The sequence below is a fragment of the Acinonyx jubatus genome, chromosome C2, assembly GCF_027475565.1.
Source record: "Acinonyx jubatus isolate Ajub_Pintada_27869175 chromosome C2, VMU_Ajub_asm_v1.0, whole genome shotgun sequence".
In the NCBI taxonomy this organism is placed as follows: Eukaryota; Metazoa; Chordata; class Mammalia; order Carnivora; family Felidae; genus Acinonyx; species Acinonyx jubatus.
In genome coordinates this window covers 129,094,462-129,118,859 of record NC_069384.1, presented here as the reverse complement: position 1 = coordinate 129,118,859, position 24,398 = coordinate 129,094,462, and the positions used below count along the sequence as shown (strand labels likewise).

At 42.5% G+C, this 24,398-nt stretch overlaps 1 protein-coding gene across 2 annotated transcripts in view; it reads right to left on the bottom strand.

Annotated features, from left to right (window-relative positions):
- Positions 1-342: 342 nt before the first annotated feature.
- The window catches only part of CPNE4 (copine 4), a 598,316-nt gene continuing 574,260 nt past the window's right edge, over positions 343-24,398 (bottom strand). For both annotated transcript variants that reach the window (XM_053221448.1, XM_027061847.2), the window contains 5 exons: positions 18,967-19,021; positions 16,001-16,052; positions 14,525-14,658; positions 8,206-8,442; positions 343-2,405 (listed from right to left, as the gene is read on the bottom strand). In XM_053221448.1, coding sequence (XP_053077423.1) covers positions 2,271-2,405; positions 8,206-8,442; positions 14,525-14,658; positions 16,001-16,052; positions 18,967-19,021 — 613 coding nt within the window. In that variant the 3' untranslated portion in view covers positions 343-2,270. The remainder of the gene's footprint in view (positions 2,406-8,205; positions 8,443-14,524; positions 14,659-16,000; positions 16,053-18,966; positions 19,022-24,398) is intronic.

Below are 24,398 nucleotides of genomic sequence, written 5' to 3'. Positions count from 1 at the left end.
GGAGAATTAAATGAGATAGTATGTGGCAAGCACTTGGGATAGGACCTGGCACCAGTAAGCCTTCAATGACTGTTAGCTACTATTTCCATTCTTCTTTTGAGCCGGGCTTCAGTCTGGCTATGAAAATTCAAGTAAGCCGTCATCAGGTTCTGCCAGGCAAACTAGACTCTGTCCTTGTCACCCTACCTCACAGATCCCAGGGATCCTGACATGAATGTAACAGATCCCAACAGATATTTGAGAATGACATGATTAACAGCCATATCCACTTAACTCACCTGTTAAATCTACGATAGATTTGAGATCAATCACGAGGCACATTAACAAGTCCATTCATTCATTCGTTCATTCGATTAGTCATCTCTTTATTCATTAAATATCTATGGACTGCTTATTACTATGTTCTAGGCACATCGACATGGAAGCACATCTGATGACAGAAACCACCATCAGATAATTCTGTACAATAGGGCCTTAATAGTTGAATCCTTGTTTGTCAAAAACAATGATCCATGTGTTTCTACGGGACTGTGAAAGAGCGAGTCCTAATCTGAGGGTGTGTCATCTACATGAAATAAATCACTGCTAGCAAATTGCCTGGAAAAGAGAAACACGACTAAAACTCTTAGAAAAAATTCTGTAAGTACTCAATTTATTCATAAACCAATACAGTTTAAATATTTATGATTTTTTTTCAGTCATACATTTTTTTTAACCATCATTCCCAAAATGTTGTGCATTTGGCTGACATGTATTTGCAAAGTGAGGATCTATAATTATAACACTGGAGATCATACAAGGCATTTGATTTGTTTATTAGTACTTCCTCCCGCAACAAACAACAAACAGATCTATTTTGCCTTGTGATTTACTTCCCCAATGCTCTGACCAAAAATAAGTTCCTCCTTGTGCCTTTTATACCTGTAAAACATTTGTCCATTTCTCTGTGAGAACATTAGACACGGGAAACATTCGTTCTGGTTCAAGACTGGCCGGTTTCTATCAAAACAAAACACCTCCACACAGAACAATGATTCTAGGCATTTCTGCTGGTAGAATTTGCTCTCAGGAGTGATAAAAAGAGGCAGTCAGAAGCCCCACCCTAAGCTTAAAGATCAGCTCGGTGGGCCAAGTTTCTGGAGAACCATACTGCATGGCCATCGGCCATGAACAAGTTTCCATTGTTGTGGTCCCACTGAAGACTCTGAGGTCTCTCCTAGGGATTGACATAAAAATGGAACCATTCCTGTTGAGGTCGTGTGATGCCTCCTTTAAGAGGGCAGGGGCTGGCAAGGAGGAACCCTCCCCAGTCTTTTTAAGGAAGAGGAGTGACTATAAAGCAGTGAGACTGATTTGGGGTATATGCAGCTTCTGGAATCAGTTTCACTACTTTCTATTCCCACCTCGGAGACAGGCAGGACTTTTGTGCTACCGGCAGGGGACAAGTGCCCTTCGCAAGCAGACGAGGTGCTTCCCTGTTTCAGACGGTCTCTAGGATGATACCCCAAAGCCTAGAACCTCAGTACTCTTCAGTGTAGACTGCAATGGCGTCACCTGGGACCTTGTTAGAGATGCAGAATCTTGGGTCCTGTGGACCTGTTGCACCAGTCTGAATTTTAACAAGATCCTCAGGTAGTCTGTGTGCACAGTCAAGTCTGAGAGGTGCTGGGCTGAGAGGTGCCCCAGACCCACTTCTAGAAGTCTATGTCTAGGTGGATGAACCTTTTCTTCAGCAAAGAGACCGTTATTAGCAGGGAGGGATTATAGATAACAACTGCAAAAAACAGTGTGGTTTGTTTGTTGGTTTGTTTTTATTTTAAACATGCAAAATACAGTCCATGCATCTGCCATTTTGAAAAGTCTCTCATCCCGTAGCAGATAAAACCAAATATGTTTTGGCTATCGACGTTCGGTAAATGTTTCAAAATGCTTCACAGTGTAAAGATAATAAGAAATTTAGCAAAATTTCGACAAACCTGTATAAAAAACGGATACAGACAACATTTTATTTCAAGGCGACATGCTATAATGTAAAGAGTAAGTTACAATTATTTGTGTTTCCTTGTAAAAAGTCTTTGACAATACAAGAGCTTAACAGATCCAGGCCTCAGGGCTACACATGCAAAAAAAATTGTCAGTTAGTTAAAAATCACCCAAACGTGCTATTTTTTAAATGTGTATGTGTGTGTGTCTTTTTAAGTACAGGAGTAGTAGAAGTATTAAATGTTATCAGGAATAGTGTTCCAGAACTCTGGAAAAGCGTGCGGAGTTCACGGCGCTAGTGTTCTGGAAGACTCATACATTTCTGATGAACATTTTGGCTTAATCCCTTTGCCATTGTAATAGTCCACGACTTGATTTGGGACTTCGGCCAACACACTCTTTGCCAGGGCAGCTGGAGATGCCTGCAGGGAAGAAGAAATCACCGTGACTTTGGCACCCGGCCCAAGGAATCTGATCCAGAATCAGCCTACAAGACTGCAGTCTTGCTCTGAGCTGCTACCCTCTCTCTCTCTCTCATTCATTCATTCATTCATTCATTCAATCGATATTTGTTGATCATCTACTCCAAGCAAGAGAGTTGTTAGATTGTTGGAAAATGAACCTTTCATTTAATAATTATATTTTTCATGCCTGTCTCAAAATATAAAGCTATCCACAGCTGAAGACGGGTGAAAGTTGGACAGCAGAATGAATTGTCCTTAAGTTTGGTTCCCAAGTTGTGTTCAAGTCCAGGCACGATGCCAGGGTTTATAAGAGTTTGTGGTTCTTGCCATTAAAGGAGGTATAATCATGACAGGGGAGCCTGGTGTGGCCAAAATGAACTCTACTGTGAGCGTGAACATGGTACATGCCACAGAACAACAGCACGTTACATGGGAGCTTAATAGAAACGTACAACGTTAGACTCATCCCAGAGCTACTGAATCATCATCTGCATTTTAACTTGGTGCCTGTAGGGTGATTCCTATGTGAACTGAAATTTGGGAAGCACTGTTCTAGAGTCATTAATGCTCTGGGACGAGAGCACAGAAAATGAAAAGACCAAGTCATATTAGAGGAAATCACAGCAGACTTCCAAGAGGAGGTGGAATTTAAGTTAGGCATGTTTTTAAATGTAGAGAAGAAGGGGAATGACGTTTGATCATTCTAGGGACAGGGAGTCATCTGATGGGGCTGAAAGAAGTGTGTGTGTGTGTGTGTGTGTGTGTGTGTGTGTGTGTGTTGGGGATGCAGGATTGTTGGAGTATTCTGTTGGAAGATAAGCTTGAGGCCAGGTGAGGGAGGGTCTTGAATACCACTAATTAATGTAGTCTTATTCTGTCAGCAGTATGGTCCCCCTGTATGATTTGGGGCAGAGGAAGGTGGAGGTTGGTATTCTGCATGGACTCTGGAGTCATACAGAGCTGGATCTGACCTCCGGCTCTGGCATTCAGTACTAACTTTCCAGCCTCCGGGCAAATAAAATTGCCCTAGTCTCATTATTAGCTATTATTGAACTTGAAAACTTGAAGCCGAGGGACCAGTTAACGAGTGCTTGAGATTCCTCAGCAAAGGAAAGAAAGAGGGTTCGACTAAATGCCCAATGACCTGGTTTCTTGCTCTTTCCTTCCTCTGTGGCTTGCCACTCAGCCATTCAACTTGGCTGAGCCCCTGTGTTCTTGGAGACAAAACAGCAAAGAATAGGGATTGGTTTTATCTCACACAGTTTTGAGGAGGCTCAAAATAGAGACACATATCTTGAAAACATGATGGGGAATTTTTCTAAAGTGACCTCTCACATTTCAAAGATGTCTTAGCATGTTGGGCACCTGACATCCATGAGTGCTCTGTTAGTTTATAAATGTCTGCTCAGGGTTGTGTGTTACAGCATGGTCCACATGTACACTGGGGTAACTATGAAAGTCATTCCTACTGTAGTTTACTCTCTGGCCACATGTCATATAAAAGCTAGAAAGCCAAATACTTAATTTCCCAGCCTCCCTTGAACCTAAGGATGCCCATAGGCCCCAGTTTTATCCTTTGAGACATAGGATGTTTCTTGGAAAGCTTTTTTTTTTCCTGATTAGAGGGCACAGACATAATAGGCTTTGTTTCCCTTTCCTCTTCTTTTTTTCTTTGAACTAGAATGTAATTCCTGGAGCTACGGCAACTGTTTTATCATCACGAGACAACAGCAAGGGGAATCACCAAGTGCTTGTCCTGATGCTATCAAATCACTGAAAAAAAGATGTCAGCAGCTGCCAGTCCCTAACTTCTCGTTACAGAAGAACAATGTATTTGTATTTACACAATCCAGAGTCTCTCAATTTTGGCACTATTGCTATTTTGGGCCAGCTAATTCTTGGTGTGGGGAACTGTCCTGTGCATTGTGGGATGTTTAACAGCACCCCTGGCCTCTACCCACTACCTGCAAGTAGCACCCAAAACTGTCACTATCATAAGTGTCTCCAGATGTTGCCAAAGTTGTCCCTGGTTAAGAACCACTTGTGTAATCCCCTGTTAAGATGAATTTGCTGTTATTTGAAGACAAAGATATCCCTAACTAATGCTGGCAAGTAGAACTTTGTACAATGATGGAAATATTCCATATCTGCACTGTCCAGTATGGCAGTCACTAGACTCATGTGATTATCGAGCCCTTGAAATGTGGCTGGTGTGAATGAAAAACTGAATTTTAAATTTTATTTAAAATTTATTTAAACAGCTGCATGTGGCTATTTGTCACTGTATTAGCACAATTTTTTTTAAAGTTTATTTATTCACTTTGAGAGAGAGAGAGAGAGAGAGAGAGAGAGAGAGAGAGAGAGAGAAAGCATGAGTGGGGGAGGGGCAGAGAGAGGGAGAGAGAGAGAATCCCAAGCAGGCTCTGCACTGAAAGTGCAGACATGGGGTTTGAACCCATGAACCTTGAGATCATGACCTGAGCCAAAGTCAGACGTGTAACCTACTGAGCCACCCAGGCGCCCCTAGACAGCACAGTTTTTAAATGACTCTCCCATTCTTTTGCATATCTGGGCTGGCTCTGGTGGCTCTGGTGAGCGGTTAGGGCTTGAGGGCATGATCTGGTTGGGAAAAGGCCAAAAAGGTGAACACAGCTGGTATTTGCAGCTGTATTTATTAACTACCCATGACGCCCAGCTGCTGTGCCAAGCTTTATATAGGTACCACCTTCATTCTCCCAATGTATTTGTCATTTGCCTCATTTTACAGATGAAAGTCTATGGCACAGAAAGGTTAAATAACTTGCCCAGAGCCACACAGCTCAGAGTCTGTGCCTTGCCCACTTCAAAGCTTTGAGTTATTATGCAAAGAGAGGCAGTTCATGGGTGACTGGCTTATATGAAATGATACCAGCTCACCTTCCATTTTATTTACTGTGTATTGAATTCAGAGTAGATTTGTTTGGATGACGACATAGTTTTCAAACTGTAATCTGAAATCCACGAAGATAAGGTGGGTGATATGCCCCTGGTGTTGTTTTCGTCACCCACAGAGCTGCTGGAGACTCTGTGCCCCAGACACGCGCAAGCAGCACCCACTCCCTCACCCTGATCAGGGCGCTTCCCTTGTTGCTGACGCCCCCTCACCTCCCTGCCCACCAAGGCTCTGTCCTTCTTCCTTTTACGACCTCAAGCTGTGAGGCTTTCCTCTCTGCTGCTCCTCTCTGCTCTGAAATCCTAGAGCAACATTTGAACCTTTTTCAATCACCCACAGGTTGCTTAGCATGGGAGTTTTCTGCTGACACGTATGTCCCAACCATGTAGTTCTCCAGAAAATTCCTCAAGGCCTGGCTCTGTGGCTTCATCATCTCACTGTGGTCCTAGTATAGCACATGCTGTGCCCATAGAAGGTGCTCCATGAGTGTTTGAGGAATACGAGGAAGCTGGAGGAGAGGCGAGAACTCGCATGGCTCTGTGGCATTGCTGTAGCACACAGATGTGTGTGTGTGTGTGTGTGTGTGTGTGTTTGCACAAGTGTGTGCATGCAGGGACAGAGAGAGGATGGTTTGGGGAAGTGATAGCTTCATTGGTGAACACAATTGCAGCAAATTTAGCCTGCTCTAAAACATCCCTCCACCTAGCACATAACACTCCTCGCTGTCCCCATGCAGACAACCTGAGGGCTTGTTGAGCCTCTTTTATTTAGTAAGTGGTTTCATTTGGAAACACCCTCCCCAGGCAAACAGCCTCCTCCACAGCTAGCCCACACCCCCCACTAGTGCCTATGTGCTTTCTGGGGGCTTGGTGTTACTTGGAGCTCCCTTTGTACTCAAGGCTGTAACCAGGGATTGATGTTTGGCTCCTTTAATGATTCTAATTACACACAGTTCTCCTTAAAGGGCGAATAGCAATTGTGTGGCCGTAAGGCTATGAGCAATACCTTATCGTTCAAGGAGCCCTGGAGTGTGCAGGGATCTCTCTAAGTGGTCTCGGTAGGCCAAGAGATGTAGGGTTCAGTGGAGGTTGCTGGGCTCGTGATTTATCTGAGTGTTTGCTTTAAAGTCCGTCCCAAAAAGGTGGTAAGCAGCAGTTTGTGAAAAGCGTATGCCAAAGGCTCTGACGCTGGCACTGGGACTTGTTGACAATAAACCCATCCATCCTACTTTCATACTTGCCTTACCCAGTGTAGCTGGGGTCCCAGGGTGAGCCCAGATTGGAATTCCGATGTTTCTGGATGTATCTGATAAATTGGCTAGGAGGGTGAAGGGTTTCATTTGAATGAGGGTTTTGGGCTTGAGGAGAAAGGCTTTTCCAGAAAATGTCAGAAGGGAAAGCTCAAGTTGGATGGCAGAGTGCCTGACCCTAAATAACTGACTTCAGGCCTCAGAACAGAGGGGCTGGAGGGGGAAGCCAAAGACATTTCCAGCAGGGGGATGGGAAGCGTAGGCATTGGTGGTCTGCCTTAATAGTCCAGGTGACAGAGGGCTCTCCGTAGCACGGAGAGGAGGGGGTTCTTGTCATTTCCAAGGAGACCGCTGGGTTTCCGGGCACTAAGATTCTGGAGATTCCCTCCTGCTGGGGCAGCTCAAGTTCAGTTGCCAGGCCTGGGAGCGGTATTGCTGGCACCACACGCAGAGCAGAAGGCAAGGCCTCCGTGGCTAGCAGGGGCTGCGGGTGCTCCGCTCTTGAGTGGCCTCCACAAGCAGCATGGAACAAAAGAACACAGAGGACTGTCTGTGACAACACACATGACGCCCAGATGCAGCTGGAGGAGGCTCTGAAGAACCCCTCAGGGCCACTACCAGCACAGAGGGGACATATGTGTGACTCAGAGAAGATGTCACTCCGGGCAAAAGCAGCCCTACACGTGCAGGGTTTTGTGTACATTTTAAAGGTGTCTTTTCTTGAGTTAAAAATCATCCCAAATTAGGAAATGCCAAAAACCTGTTACAGAGCAATTTCTTAAGTCCGTGTCAGCATTGTCTAGTGGGCCTGCTTTGGGGTCATCTGGGGACTGTGACACTGCTTGACTTACTGTTTGTTACTGACGGGAGCCCAAGGCTGTAAAGCTAGATGTTAACTTGCAGAAAACTGACAAGATTTCTGCCCAGTCAAGAAAGTAATCTAAAGATGATAATTATTATTTTTTAACCCTTTTGGTTATTAAGCAGTTTTGAATCCGCCTAGCAAACCTATGCCAGTATTGCCTGTCCCCCCGTGACCATAATCAACTATTTTATACCCTCCTTTGAATAGCTTTGTTATCTTTCTGGTTCCCTCATTAAAGAGTTAAATAAATCTTTCATGCTGTTTACTGTATATTTATAGAGGATTTAGGTCTCTATCATTTCAAAACTATACTTTTCCAAGGCAAACACAGGCGTCTCCGAGGGTCCGTGGCTTGACAAGGAGAACCCAGGCTGAATTTCAGCTTCTCTTTGCTACTTCAGCCTGGCACCCTCGGGAAGGGAACAGCATGCCCAAAGGTGCATGCAGCCCTGTGTGCACTAGAGAGCTGAAATTATATGGACGGGGGCAAGTGCCAGTGAAACGCTGGCTACCACAGTTAGCACAACTCCTCATCTCTTACTTAAGTCACACGTCTTTCTCCACAGAGCCAAGCTCTATGTATCCTGCATGTGAGACGGCCCGGCCCCGCAGGGACAGCTAGCATTGCTTCACCCCAGACACTGGTGGCAAATGTGGGAGTGGGCTTGCTTTGGTTCTGCTCTCCCACGGGAAGCCCCAGAGATATGCGTACGTGTTTGAAGTTCCTGAAGGGCACGAACTGGACGATGTCTCGAAGGACAGGCTCTCCCTTGGGTGACCTCAGAATGCCGTCGTCACCATCCAGCATCTGCATGTCGCTGAAGTCAGCGTTGCCCACCCCGACGATGATGACCGACATGGGGAGGTGGGAGGCGTGGACGATGGCCTCCCGGGTGTCGGCCATGTCTGTGATGACGCCGTCGGTGAGGATCAGCAGGATGAAGTATTGCTGCAATTGATTGGAGGCCAGGTGACCATGGGGATGGAGAGGTGGGGGAGACAAGGACAATACCAGTTATGTACCCAGGAGGCTTCTGTGCATACTGACCACTGCGACAGTACTGACAGACTTTTATGGAGTCTGTCTTTTTATGGAGTCTGTCTTTTTATGGAGTCTTTTATTGAGTGTTACAGCCCTAACGACTTAAGGTTATGATGAATGGAACTTAAATGCAGGCATACGAATTGTGGGTTAATTCTAATAATCACCTTAGTGGCAGTTACAAAGCACAGGGTAGTGGACAGAGCAGCAGAGGGGAGTCAAGAGGGCCTGGTTTCAAAGACTCACTCTCTGAGTTCCTGGGAAAACTTCTTACCTCTTCTGGGTCTAAGTCTCTTCATCTGTGAAGTGAGGAATGGGACTAGACCATTTATCCCATCCTCTTCAGCTGTGGGATTTTTCAGAGTCTATGAATGCATTGCCCCATACGATAGTGACTAGCTCCATGTGACTACCGAGCCCTTGAAGTGTGACTAGAGTAACAGGGGAACTAGAATTTTAATTTTATTTCATTTAAACGAATTTAAATTTAACTTTCAAAATGAAGACTCGATTCAGTTATTGGAAACCTCTGAAGGACATCTGGAACCTCTCAGGTATGTGAATCTAGCTTCTCAATGATTAACATATAAAATCTAAAGAAAGATCAAGTATTTGTGGTGATGATTTAGCATCCAAATTAAGATGATGTAAGTAAATACACATGGATTTTGAAGACTGAGTACAAATAAAGAATGTAAAATATTTCATTAATAATTTTTTATACAGAACATATATTAAGATGAGAATATTTTGGTTATATTGGGTTTCGATAAAATGAATTCCCTAGATTCGTTTAACTTTTAAAAATGTGGCCACTAGAGAAATTAAAATTGCATATACGACTCCCATTACACTTCCAGTGGACAGCACTCGTCTAGAGCCTTGCTGGCGGAGGGTGAGGGCTGCAGTCTCTTTCCCCAGAGACCATGCACCATGGTCTACTTCGAGTGTGCTTGTGGGTGCTCAGCTCCTGTGGCTTCCTGCCTGCAGACTGGCTGGCCCCTTTCCACCTGCATAGGCTGGCAGGTGGCTCATCTGAGATGGAGACTGCCGAAGAGGCTCTGTACACATCAGCACAGGGAGGGCTCAGGACGTGCTATGGGGTCTGGAGAAGGAAGACTATCAGAGGTCATCACTGCTGCGAGTGGCATCATGATAGCCTCTACTGTGAGATGAGAGAGAAGTAGGGTCCTGGCCTGCCACTCATGCCAATCTACTATACTTTTTGCAATGGGCCCAACATCTACAGGGAATAAATGTGGGATTATGAAGCCATTTCAAGTTGCCATATTTCAAAGAAGAAAGGCTGGATAGAATGGCCACATTCTGAAAACATTGGGTTTTGAGAATCCTACTTAAAAAGTTGCACACAGGCTGGTAGTGTTAAAGGTTCCCACTTCTCTTTGTAAGTCTGAAAAAAATATTTTAGATGACATAACTTGTCAAAAGTGCAACTGGAGAGAATAGAAATTCACACTATGATGAAGACAGCCACATGTTCTACACGCTTTTCATATAGTTTAAAGTAAAGACTATTTCTGTTCCATGTCCATTAATTAACTACCCATCCCTAGTTCTAGCTAACCGACCAATATGCAAGTTCATTTCACTTGTAGATTTTCATTCATAGCCATGCTCTTTGAGTCTTATACAGTTACAAAAAAAGGTAGCCTGGGAGTTTGGAGGAAGATTTCAGTAGGATGACCGCATAGTACAGCTAGGAAGGTGCAGAGAACGGGCAGAAGGAGGCAACTTGGTGGTGGGAGATATGGGGAAGAGGTATAGAATACACCAGAATCATAAATCACCCTTTCCAGGGTATGCCTTGGAAGGCCAGGCAGATGCCACACCTGGATGGAGATTGCTTCTGACCCATAAACAGATGAGCCCTAGTCTTCCTTTCTCCACTTTCCCCAACTGCCACTGATTTGATCTTTGTAGCCCCAAGGGATGGATCATCGCTACCTGCTCGATGCCTCCAGAAACAAAAACCCCTGAGAGTCACACTACCACATCAAGAAACTTTAGAGTTGAAATGGTCTAGAGACAGGGTTGGGAAAATATTTTCTGTAAAGGGACAATAACCAATTATTTAGTAATCTCTATCCAACAACCTAAACTTGCTAGCGTAATATGAGAACAGCAATTTCAATACTTAATATGAATGGGCATGGTTGTGTTCTTTTTTTAAAATTGTTTTAATGTTTATTTATTTTTGAGAGACAGAGAGAGAGAGAGAGAGAGAGAGAGCAAGAGCGGAGGAGGGAAGATAGAGAGGGAGACACAGAATCCGAAGCAGGCTCCAGGTGCCGAGCTATCAGCACAGAGCCCGACGCAGGGCTCGAACTCACGAACCATGAGATCATGACCTGAGCTGAAGTTGGACGCTTAACTGACAGAGCCACCCAGGCGCCCTGGTAACATTTTACTGATGGAGTCTGAAGTTTTAAATGTCATTTAATTTCCATGTGCCATGAAATTATCATTCTTCTTTTGATTTTTTCAACCATTTAAAAATGTAAAAGCCCTTCTTAGCTTGTAAGCCATTGAAAAACACACTGCAGAATGTAGTTTGTTGACTTTTCATCTAGAGCAGGGATTTTATTTTATTTTTTTAAAGATTTTAATCTTTAAGTAAGCTGTACACCAAACTGGGACTTGAACTCAAAACCCCAAGGCCAAGAGGTGCATGCTCTACCAACTGAGCCAACCAGGAGCCCCTAGAGTAGGGATTCTTAACCTGGGCCTGTGGACTGTTGAAAGATTTCAGATAGTCTGCGAACTTGGGGAAAATTACATTTTTATTTTCACTAACCTCTAACTGAAATTTATCATTATTTCAATTATTAATATAATTAACAAATAAAATTAGTTTTAACTGTACTTGCAACTTCATCACCAATAGAAATCACAGAATATTTTCCTGTTAAATTACAGTGACTGCAAATATCTTACTATATCATTTATATCAATACTACTTAGAAATTACAGAATTATTAGACTAGTTACTAGTTCTTATAATTTAATGTTAATAAAAGAAGCATTTTATTACTATATTTATCATGCTTCTTAGCTACATTTAAAAATGTTTTGCTGAATGCATTTCAATACATTTGGTTTATTTATAATATATATTTTAATTTGTGCATTTAAAAGCATTTCTGAGAAGCGGTCCACGGGCTTCACCAGCTGTTAATGGTACTCCTGGAACAAAACAGGTCTAGAACCCCCGCTCTGAGAAGATTGTCAGGATTTTAGAATCTGATCCTTCCAGGTTCAATCTAGCTAAAAGTAACAGGCTGCACATTGCCGGATCGAAATCCTGATGGAAATTTCCAATAAAGAAAGCAGTAGCAGTTACTTCCTAAGTCAGGCTAGGAAAATGCTCACAGATGAAACATTACAGTCTTTGAATGAACTGGGGTCTTTAGATAGGCGGGGATTTTTTTTTTTATTCCTACAAGGGTTCCACAAAACCGAGAAGAAAATCTGACAGCCATAGATGCCCTGTACAACTTGCCCAAGAGGCTCAAGGTTAGGACCTTCAGCTATCAATGATAACAAGGGGCCCTGGACCATACGCTGTTCAAAGAACAGGGAAAATCTCTGGGGAAAAACACCAGTGTTTCTGGCCTACAGGGTAAATTATCTGAGGTTGTGTGGATTAGATACTTCCTTCCCGATTCCTGACATGTCCTTTCAAAGCAGACACGCCTGTCCTTGGGGGAGTGAGTCATGGCCAAAAACTCACACTGGCTTTAATCAGGCCCGAATCCAGACCCATGTCAGCCCTATTCTCTTTTTATTCTTGTGGGTCCTGGTTTGCTAGAGGGCCTGGGATCATTCAGTTTTTAAACTGGGCTGTAGGGAGATCTGGGGATATCTTGTCTGCTCTTGGGGATAAAGGAAGTAAAGGCGAACTGACAAGTTTGAACCTCATTCCTTAGCCCAGATTTAGCAAGAATGGTCTATTTTCTTAAAATCCATTTTATATGTTGGACTTCTGAGCAAGGTATCATTTGAAGAATTTGAGTTTGAAGTTCTGTGATTGAAAAAAAGTTAAAAAAAAGAAAATGAAATACTGATCCTGTCTAACCCTTATTTGTAAATCTTGTATCTGTGAGGATTCAGATTTTCTCCATGGCCTCTGTGGGTTTGGCAAGATGGAGGCGCCATTGACTCTGAGAAGTACAATTTTCAGAAGAATGTTGCGGAGGAAAGTCTGGCTGGTATAGGTGGATCGAGATAGTGAGGTAGATTCTGCTTTTGCTTTAAAGGAGAGTAAAGTAAGGGACAGTAGCTAAAGGGTAAAGTGGAGTCAAGGGAGAGATTGTAATTCAAACAGAGATTATAGCCTGTTTTATTTGCTAATGGAAATAAGTCTTCAGTAGGAAGGGGAAATAGATGATAAGGAGAGAAGGGGAACATAACTGCTGGACCAATGTCCTTGGATAACCGAGAGGGGATGTGCTCCAGGACACAAGACAAGAGGTTGACATCAGGTACCAGCATGGCCCTCCATCTATTCTAATATGAGGAAGGCTGAGAACCTGGGCACGTAGGTTGGGTGAGTTCATGTCAAGAGATGAGGGAGTAGCATATAATCTTCTTCACGGAAATGTAGTATCTTGGACCCAGGATAAAACTAGAGAAAATTACAGACATTGGCAATATTCTACTAAATTAAGAAAGCTAGAAAGGAAAGATATTGGTATCATTAAAAATGATATATAGAAAAGTTATTATGGTTATATTCAACTCTAAGATTTTAGGGGAGAAAAAACCAAACTCTTTTCAGCCTTATAGCCTTGGTTTACATTTCTCTTAAGAGAACCATGAACATGGGAATGCAAGCTGGTGCAGCCACTCTGGAAAACAGTATGGAGTTTCCTCAAAAAACTAAAAATAGAACTATCCTACGACCCAGCAATTGCACTGCTAGGCATTTATCCAAGGGATACAGGTGTGCTGTTTCGAAGGGACACATGCACCCCCATGTTTATAGCAGCACTATCAACAATAGCAAAAGTATGGAAAGAGCCCAAATGTCCATCGATGGATGAATGGATAAAGAAAATGTGGTATACACACACACACACACACACACACACACACACACACACACACACACACACACTGGAATATTACTCAGCAATCAAAAAGAATGAAATCTTGCCATTTGCAACTATGTGGATAGAACTGGACAGTATAATGCTAAGTGAAATTAGTCAGTCAGAGAAAGACAAAAATCATATGACTTCACTCATATGATGACTTTAAGAGACAAAACAGATGAACATAAGGGAAGGGAAACAAAAATAATATAAAAACAGGGAGGGGGACAAAACATAAGAGACTCATAAATATGGAGAACAAACTGAGGGTTACTAGGGGAGTTGTGGGAGGGGGTATGGGCTAAATGGGTAAGGGGCACTAAGGAATCTACTCCTGAAATCATTGTTTCACTATATGCTAACTAATTTGGATGTAAATTAAAAAAAAAAAAGAAAGAAAACCATGAACAGAATGTAAAATAAATCTTTGCCATGATGTTTTGTGTTGCTGCATCTGACCACCAGGGGACAGAATCATCCATTGTTTTACTTCTGTTTTGCTTTGCTTTCATCTGTAGTATGGGTCCATTGGAAAGCAAGCTTATTTTTGGACGATTTTTTTGCCCCAGGAATATGAGATGAGTATGACCTGCCGTGGACTATAATAGCTTCCGTTGTGGAGTGTCTCCTGGGTTCAGATAATGTTGCAGACATTTGAGATGTGTCATCTCTGAGCCTCACAATAACCCAGCAGAGTTGGGTATGATTATGTTCATTTTTCAGATGAGGAGACTGAAGGTGGGGGAGGGTGAAGGCACTTGTCCAAACTCATACAAGTAGAAATGTCTGGATTTATTGTCAGAGTGGGATGGGTGCTACGGCCAATATCCGGGTGAGTGAACATCGTTTAGCAGGAGGACCAGCCCTCTCCTTACCGATGCCTCCTTGGTGTTAGTCTCTTCTGATGCTGACTTGGCGACCTTCTGAATGATGGGGGCGATGTTGGTGGGACCGTAGAGTTGGAGCTTGGGAAGGCAGCTCTGATAGGCTTCCACAACTCCTTGAATTCCTAAGGTGAAATTGGTAAAGATCAGTAGCACTTCAGTATCTCCTTAAATCTATGTGCAATCAAACACACGCAGAAATAAAACATTAAATTGCCCCAATAGTCCTTTTCAATGTCACATTTATGTCCTTAAGGTAAAAAGGAAAACACCACATCACTGGTGGTGTTGCCCACACTCCTGATGAAATCATTCTCTTTAAAGGCTCAAGTCAAAAGCAACCTTTTCCACAAACATTTCCCTAATATCCCACTTTACACAAAAGATTTCATTAGATCTTCACAGCACAATGAAATAGATGTTATACCCCTTTTATAGGTGATGAAACTGAGGCTTGGGGAGGCTAAATGATCTGCCTCAGGTCACAAAGCAAGTGAGTCATAGTCTCAGGATTCAAGCCTGGGTCTTGCCTGGCTCTCTCTAAAGGCTGTGCTCTCAGCCACTAGGCAAGTCAGCTTTAATGTTTCTCTAGATTTCATACCACCTGCTGACTCTACTCTGGTCTATATCACCCTCGGCCACCCGTAGGAGTCATGTGTACATCGTGTCATCATCATTATTTAATGGAATATGTTGAGGGATTTCTAGCTGGAAATAATGGAACACTGACCAAATCCTTTGAGAAGGCTCTTTCTGGCACAAAACCATAAAGCTTCTTGTTTGAAGTCACTGAGGCCATATCCTTTGCCAACATGCTGAAAGTGTCAAATGATTTCCGTGTTTCCCCCTCTCTTTATTCCTTTATACAGGAGGAAGTTGTGAAAAATAAATCCCTAATGAAAACTTGGAAAGCAGAAAGAGGGGTAGTGTATCACTGCCCATTGGATAAATTTCTCCCCCATGTTTCTTTGGCAGAGAAATCCAGAAATTACTATCAATATTCTTGCTGTAAGCTTAAGACCTCTTCTGCATTCTGTCTTTTAAAAATTTTTTTAAAATGTTTATTTGAGAGAGAGAGAGAGAGAATGAGAATGAGTGGGGGAGGGGCAGAAAGAGAGGGAGACACAGAATCCGATGTAGGCTCTGCACTGTTAGTGCAGAACCTGATGTGGGGCTTGAACTCATGGACCATGAGATCATGACCTGAGCCAAAGTCAGATGCTTAACCAACTGAGCCACCCAAGCATCCCTGCATTCTGTCTTTTATGGCTATTTTTCTGCTCTGTTATTATGGCTCTCTGTTGCCTTTGGAGTAGTAAGTTTATTTGGATAGAGAAAGCCTAGCTGTCTGCTGTGGACAGATGACTGTGGATAACTGACACACTGTATCAGAGCAGAGAGACAAAAATAGGAAAGGTAGACACGGAAGGGATGTGAGACCTTGGCTTTCTTTTATGTGTGATTTACCTGCACATTCTGGGTTGTCTTCATTAAAGTTGATTGCGAAGTCGTGAGAGACCTAGACACCAATTAAAATTTAAAAAAGGAAGAAAGGAGAATTACAACTTTAATCCAGTAAGGAGGCACTGGGGCTTAGAGTTTGCAAACAAATGCCCATTACATTCATTATGTGTTAAGCAGCAGGAACCATTTTAAGCCTTTACACAATCAATCTGAGATGGAGGGTGAATTCTAAGCTCCCCGTGGAGTTGAGGTGACAGGAAGATTTTCTAGAATCAGATAAATGCTGGCAGGAGGGGAGAATAAGGCATATAAAAGGAATTGAAGAAAAGATTTCAGAAAAATGTAACTCCAAATAGCTTCCAGATAGAACTGGCCATAGGCTGGAGGCTTAGATTTGGCTGAACTCTATTTGGACCCTCAATAACCCAAGCTGTCTGCTCAACATGGTGATGGTTATAAAGGCTCCAGCTAAGCTGTTGACATTTACGAATCATTCTAACATTATATGCAGAAATATAGGGCCAGAGGACTTTCAGATATATACAGGTAAAATGGACTCTATTCCTGCAAAAGTAATAAAGTAATACACTTTTTAAGCTTCCAGCGCAAATTCCTCTACCTGGCAAGACCAGGTAGGACCATAAGGTCGAATAAAATATTGTTTACTTTTTTTGTTTCTAAAACCTGATAAAACAAGAGGGATGTTTTGGCATCTCGACATTTTTATTGGATCATTTGGAATTATATAGAGACTTGCATTTCAAAGGCTATTTCCAAGCATTGACTCTATTAGGTGCTAGAAAATAGGTCACTGTGTGAAAAGACCCCTCTTTTCTTAGTGTTCATGCTAGCCCACATTTCTTTGCCCTGAGAACTTCCAGGAAGTCAGCTGACTTCTAACCATTTTACCTGCTTTACTTACCTTAAGTCTTTCTCAGGCCTCCAGAGCCTGCTTTGCCTGCCTAGCTGAAAGTTTTGGGAAATGAATGTCCCTGGCGAGTAGCCCTTAATCACTCACTGGATGACAGGATATGGTATATCAATACTCCAGCTCCCTTTATCTCTTGGGGTCTGTGTGCACTCTACGTTGTCTTCCTGGAGGCCCCAGAAGAATTCAGCTCTGGCTACCCCAGTGGTAACTGGCTTGTTAGCATACCCTACGTTGACTTCTCCCCATTTTCCCACCCCTTGTTGAGCTTTCCTCCACCTCTCAAATAAACAACTTGCATCCAAATCCTTGTCTCAAGATCTATTCCCAGGAAAGTGCAAACTAAGACACAGGCGCTTGTGGCTCAGTTTCAAGACAAACTCTGAGATTTTATCCTAAAGAAGTAAATTGTGATGACCTTGTAAACTCTCTGGGGGCACCCGGCTGATTGAGACCACCAGTGCCTATTAGAGCAGAGGGGAAATTAGGCACGGCAAAGGGGCATTTGCATGGCTTTGTGAGAGCACAGATGAGGATATGTGAGGGATGCCTGTTAAGACAGCATCCCCATCTGAAGGGGATTGCATCTCTTCAGCTCTGCTAATTCTTGCGTGTGAAATCTCTTAATCTCAGTGTTGTTAGTTCTTTTAGTTTTTCCAGAGAAGCCAGAAATCTGATATTTTACATGGAATTGCTTAATTCTTAAAAAAAAATTTTTTTTAAATGTTTATTTATTTTTGAGAGACAGAGAGAGAGCATGAGCGGGAAAGAAGTAGAAAGAGAGGGAGACACAGAATCTGAAACAGGCTCCAGGCTCTGAGCTGTCAGCACAGAGCCTGACGTGGGGCTCGAACTCACAAACTGTGACATCGTGACCTGAGCCGAAGTTGGACACTTAACCGACTGAGTCACCTAGGCACCCCTGAAATTGCTTAATTCTTAAACAAAAATTTGTGTCAAATATAATACATTTGTGGCCTGAATAATGTCTACAGGCCACCAGTCAGCAACTCCCAGTCTATGTTCTTCCTCTCCATGTGCTCCATTTCCAACAAAAGCTTCTAGAAGTCTGTAGCCATGCCCAGCAGGGAAGACAGTATGGGGTATAAGGCAAACAAGAAAGAGGACAGGTCAGGGAGACATGCCACTCCATCCAGTGCTCACTTCAGCAGTATCGGGGAGATGGATTCCCTTTTTACAAAAAGGACACAGAAGGGGAAGGCCCCTGGTCTGACAGCTCTGGTGTGGGAGCAAACGTCAGCATTTTCCTCCTGCCTTGAGACTCAACCAGTAAAAGAGAAACTGATGACTGAGCAGTATTGCTTCCACTTGGCTTGCAGCTCAGAGGAATTGATGAGTTCGGAGCAGGAACCTTGCTGTCTCTCCAAGGCCCTTCCTCCTGTGGGAGCAGAGTTCTCTCTGGAGAGCGTCCCATGGGGGCATCTGGTATACCACAGCACAATGCCTCAGCTCCACTGCAGTGCAAATCTCTCTGCACAACCTTTGTCTTCTTTGTTCATGAGAAATCGGTATCAAATAGGACTCCAGTGTTTACACGGGAAGCTTTCAGCTCCCCAATATTCTAAGCCAGAGTGCTTCTCCTTCAGGACTTCTCTGTATCTCTCTGCCACACAAGCCTGGTGCTCAGAGACTTGGCCTAAGGGATTCTGCAGAAGTCCTCGTCATGGACTTTCACAGTTGGCACTGTGATCAATAGGATCTTTCTATAGAGGACACCTGCATAGAAAGGTTCCGAGACAGTGGAGATCAACTTCCTGAGCGTCTTCTCAGTTTCTGACCATACCTACAGGAAGCTCAACAATGGGACTCTTCCTGTGCCCCTCTGGGAAGACTCATCCAGAATACCAGGAGATTGTTTCATCGAAAGATAGGCTCCAAGGGGCTAATTTCACTAGTTCTGAAGACCATTTCTGAGTTTTGGGGCTCTACTTACATATTTTTATCAAGGGCCAAAAGAGTGAATTCCTATGAGGGAAACCCAAGTTATTCTTTTTACACCAGAGGATCTATACTCACTCACCGTGTACTCTGGGGGTATCCTGGCACCGAACCCAAAGGCCGGGAACATTTTGTCACTGGAAAAAAAAATAAGTTGCTTCATTTGTTCACCCAATGAGGAAGAAAAACATGAACCTGTGTTACCTTGCTGGGACATTTTACTCTGCCAAATGCTGACTCATGCTCTTGATTATCTGTGGTAATGGGATAGTGGCAGCATGGATAATTAAAATTAAGAAGGAATCCCAAAGTTCATTACAGTCATTAGTCTGCAATTTCTTCCCATAACTTTTTGCTAGATTTGATACTGAGGAATAATGGTCCAGGATTTCCTCACCTCCCCAAGCCTACTTTTCGGTCTTTGAAAAGTGATCATGAATTAGGTAACTCCAATGGTTGACTGTGTTAGGGTTTTTCATATATATAATCTTATAAAATCTTTCTAGGGAGAGATCATTATTCTCATTTTACAGGTGGGGAAATGTCTTGGGAGGTAAAGTGACTTGTTCAAGATCAGGCTGCTGGTTAGAGCCAGGGTTCAAATCCAGACAAGTCTAAGCCAAAAGGGGATATTTAAAAGCAACAGGAAGCTTAGAAGGCTGGCTAATTGACAGAGCTTGGTTCCATCTACAGGACTCATTTTGCCCATTATTTTATTTCATACAAACAAGGATAAATTATTTACATGTCTTTTCATGTCTTCTGAATGCAAAGGGATGCTGTTTTTTGGTATTAATATCTTTACATCTGCCACTGCCTCTCTGTCCCAAACTGCCCCTTGCCCCTCTCTTCAGCATAATACTTGCCACAGAGTGTGTGCTCCATAAATATTTAATGAAAAGATAGCCCATGAATTGAATCATGGCTTGGTTTCTCTTAGGCATATTGAAATTTCTCTAATTTATTCATTCACATATGTTATACCTTACCTCGTACTTTACTGTACTAGATGTGAAATGATGGGGAGAAGAATTAACCTTAACTGGCACATCCAATCTGCCGGGTATGATGCTAGGCAATGTACATGTTTGTTTTAATTCTCACACTACCCTTGAATTTCCACCTACTTATCATTCCTATTTACAGATGAATAAACCAAGTCCCAGAAAGGCTAAGAAAGTGGCCTAAGGTGTTTACCAGGGAGGACCGTGTGATTCTAAAGCCCGTGCCTTTTCTGTTGTCCCATTATACTTTATTGATTATATATAGCATTAAATGTGATTTCCTTCTAGCACTTCCTTCTGGCACTAACTGATCCCCTGACCAGACAACAGGTAAGACTCTCTTTAGGCAAATTTTGTGGGGTTCTGGAGTATTGCTCTCAGCAGAGGAATGTTCTTCTCATGCCATCTACCTTTTACTTTTCCATTAAATATACCACCGAGATTTGTTCTTGGAGCAATTCCTACATTTCTCAGTTCTTTGCAGAGTTAGTCAAGGAGAAAAGGAAACTCATTAGGGCTCACTGTCCCTGAGTGGCTCTGTCAATAAGAGGGGACCCCCCCTCCCCACAAGGCTGACAGAGAAGTCAAAGTACCAAAGCCAGATCTTCACCCACCACCAACTGACAGATTTAGAGGTCATTAGCAGCCAATGATGGCTTTGATAAAACTTCACCAAAATGAGCCAATTTGAGCAAGGTTTGGTAGGAGATATGAGGAAGCCATCATTCTTTGAAATTAGTCAAATTCTCCAGAAAATCACCAGCTCTCCCTTTTCCTCACTGTTGTGTAGATATGGGCTTTGTGGTGCACTGCATCTAGCAGGTAGCAGAAAAGGTATTAATACTGATAAATAGAAAAACACAACAGTTTATAAAGGATTAGCCACAGCTCTGAGAAAAAAATACTTCTGGTCCTTGGAAATACTGAAATACTTTGCCACAGTAATCCCCCCCCCCCCCCCCAACCAAGACAAGGGCAGGCAGCTGTGAGAGGGAATCTATGAGGGAGATTTCAGAGGCCCTTTCAGGGTAAGTAGGTATGGAAGAACACTTTCTGGGTTGGAGAAGGGGTCCTGGTTCTTCCAACCCAGAGATAGCTCCGAAAAGTCAAAACAGAAACCTAGAAGGTTCCATACCTTTTATTTTTTTCTTTGAGGAGTTCGGGAAGGGCGAGATCTAATATTCCATCCATTTCTAATCACCAAACCAATGTTCCAGCCTTAAGGATATTCTTTTTATACCTTCCAAGCCACCCTGGGGATTTGAGGTTTGCTGAGCATGATGCACTGTTATGTAATTGAGTTTTAAGAGCAGGGAGGCAGGGAAAACGCCTCACTTACAAGAGGGATAATTAATAACCCAGGAGGGCATCAATTCTCTGAAGTTAGCCACCACGAAGTCTCTAACTAACAAACATACCAAAGAAAAACTTTCAAGCATAAGCACAATAGATTTACACTTCCATTCTTCCTGATTAAAAAATAAAACTAGTCAGAGAGGAGTCTTATGCAAGAGGCAAGAGAAGGCAGGTTGAGCACACAAGCAAGCATCCATATGCCAGCACTTCAAAGAACTTGAGATTGGAGTAAAGGGCACTCAGCACTGAGTAAAGGGGCCACTCTGCAACTACTAGGAACATGATTGGTGGAATCTGTGAACTTGGAAAACTCATGAGCATGTTACCACATTGCTAATGGCAATATTTCTTACTACCAGAATAGAACAGCATAAAATACAATAAAAGAGCCCATGGTCTTCAGTGGTAATGAGCATGGAGTCCTGAACTTCTTAGGGAATGACTGATGGTTAAAGGATCTCCAGATGGAAGATTTATTTTCAAGCACCATTTTAACCCTCCAGTTAGGGAAGACTTTGAGACAAAGCAAGAGAGTAATAAAAATAAAGACAAATGACCTCATCCATAAGGAAACAGAGACCGACTCAAGGCAAACTGGCATTTCAGAACACCTAGACACTTAATTAAGACTGTTCTCTAAGGCAGTGGTCTTAACACTGGGGTACATGCAAATGCAATGCCCTTCTGGGGATAGTAGGGCATGATTTTATTTATTTATTTTTTTAAGGAAATCAGTATTCAGTTCCTCTGCTCCTATGTAGTCTCTGCTGAAATTGATCTTCTGGGAACAGGTGTAATAGAAAGACCTGCTCTCCATTCACACCTTCCCTTTCACAATTATCCTTCTCCTTACCCATTATGAATCTTAACCACAATGGTGCATTGTTCCTTAGTGTAAAAACTCTGCAGCAGAGAATAAGGGAATGAGGAAACAAATCCTTTTGCACGTCGGGCAGTTGCCAATTTTTGCTTTAAAAAGCTGTAGAAAGTGCTTATATCAGCTGGTAGATCATTAAAAATACATTGTGGTGATAAACCATTATGTGATTTTTTTCATATATAACTTAGAGTTGAAAGAAATGAGTAAAACTGCTAGTCAAACTCTTTCCATTACCATGTACTTATTTATAAGAGCAGGTTTTCTTAGTGTTTATATTGGTAAAAAAAATTGGAATAGGATTGAAAGTAGACTCTTCCGTTTTAGTAATGGATAGCATTCATCTACAAATTGTAAACTAATTAGGGAAAACCCCTCACTATTTGTTTCATTAAAAGTTTTCATTTTTTATGGGCGATAATTAAATACTGAAATTTCCAATACATTTGTTCTTTTGGTCAATTATGCACTAATAATGATTGTAATAAAAACTCAAACAGAAGATTTTAAAAAATATTTTAAACCTTTTCAACACAGAACATTTTAGAAACTAGATATTTTAAAATTTATATTTGTATTTTTATTATAGAAACGTATGATACAGTGACCAATAAAAGAATTTTGAACCCAAATTTTAATGATACATTAGGATGAAATTCTATGGGGGAGGGGAGTGAAAATACAAGTTCATGAAAAAAAGAAATAATTAAAATTCTCAACTCCAACTAAAGAGCTTGTTCATGCATTTTTAAAATGGATGATGGATCATATAGCTATGGCATTTACATTCTACTGGATGCATTCACAAGAGTTATGTAAGAGTTTTATTTTTAAATGTTCATATTTACAATACACTAGAATTTCCATTCTTTGCCATTATTTAAACTCATAATGGAAAACATTAGATGTCAATGTAAATGTAAAAATGTGTGAGGTTACACATTTTTATAAAAGCATTTTTAGGGGTACATGCTCAAAACCAAAAATTAAAGGTCATTGGTCCAAAATGTCCCTCAGATCTGACACCATAATCCTTTTTCCTTTTGTGTTCAGTTTATTTTTAAACCTAATTAAGACTGTCAAAGATAATAGCCTCTATTGTTTACTGAGTATAACAGGACCAACATGTGCTAGCTAGCCACTGTACATCTAACCCTTACAACTGCTCCTCAAGGAAAGTTAGAGAAAACTTCCACTTGAAATCAATGACACCAAGGCACATGGAATGTAAACCTCAGAACAGAGGTAGCTGAGCTGGGGTCTGAACCCAGGGTCTATTTGTCGCTGGGACCCCTTGCTCTTTCTACCACTCCTGTTGACTCTGCCCTTTGTAGGAGTCTGGTTGGGTCTAACGATTCCGAATAATAAAGATAAGTCCATTCATGTTCTAATAACAACTGAATTTCCCAGAACTTACCATCCTCAGAAGGCCTTCCTTGACTACCTCTTCTCCCACAAAGGATAAAGTCAATCCTTCTCTTTTTATGCACTCCTCGTCTACAGTCAGCTGCCCTGACCAAGCTGGGCTGCGATTTATTTACATGCCCTTTTCTCCCTGAGACTGTGAACCAGCTGGGGGGAAATTATGCTTTGTTAATTTATCTCTGTCCTTACAACACCATGTGAGGTACCTGGCAGCCAATAGGTGCTGCTTGGTCCTTAGCCATTCCATCTGACCCATTCTCTCCCGATTTAACGCTGGGTCTCACCTTGGGACGCCCACTAGAATTGAAAATCCCGATTCCCCAGGATGTACACCAGACTAATAAACCTCTGGAGTGGGGCCCAGGTATCAGCATATTTTAAGACTGCCCGAATGATTCCAATGTGCAGCCAAGGCTGAGAACCACTGACTGGTGTTGGTAGAGTAGAAAAGGTAGAACTGTGACATGAACCTATCTTTGGATTCTAAACCCAGTACCTGTCAGATTGGGTATCAGTTCTAACTTTGCTTCCTAGCACACCATGGGGGAAGACTCCTGCCTCAGGTGCTGAAACCTCCACCTTATGCTGGGGTGGTCGCATCCATAAAATGGCAGTCTGTGCTTCCAAGCACCGTATTCAGTATCTATACTCTATCGATAGCAGACAGACCAGCCTTTTATTAGAGGGCATTCCAGGTGGTCAGAGATCCATACCTCTGCTGGGCTCACAGAATGGATGTCACTTGGTCTTGAGCAGCCTGACCAGGATGTTCATAGGAGCTGGACAAGTGCTACAACCAACAGGGAATATATGAGCTTATATGTGTGTGTGTGTGTGTGTGTGTGTGTTTGT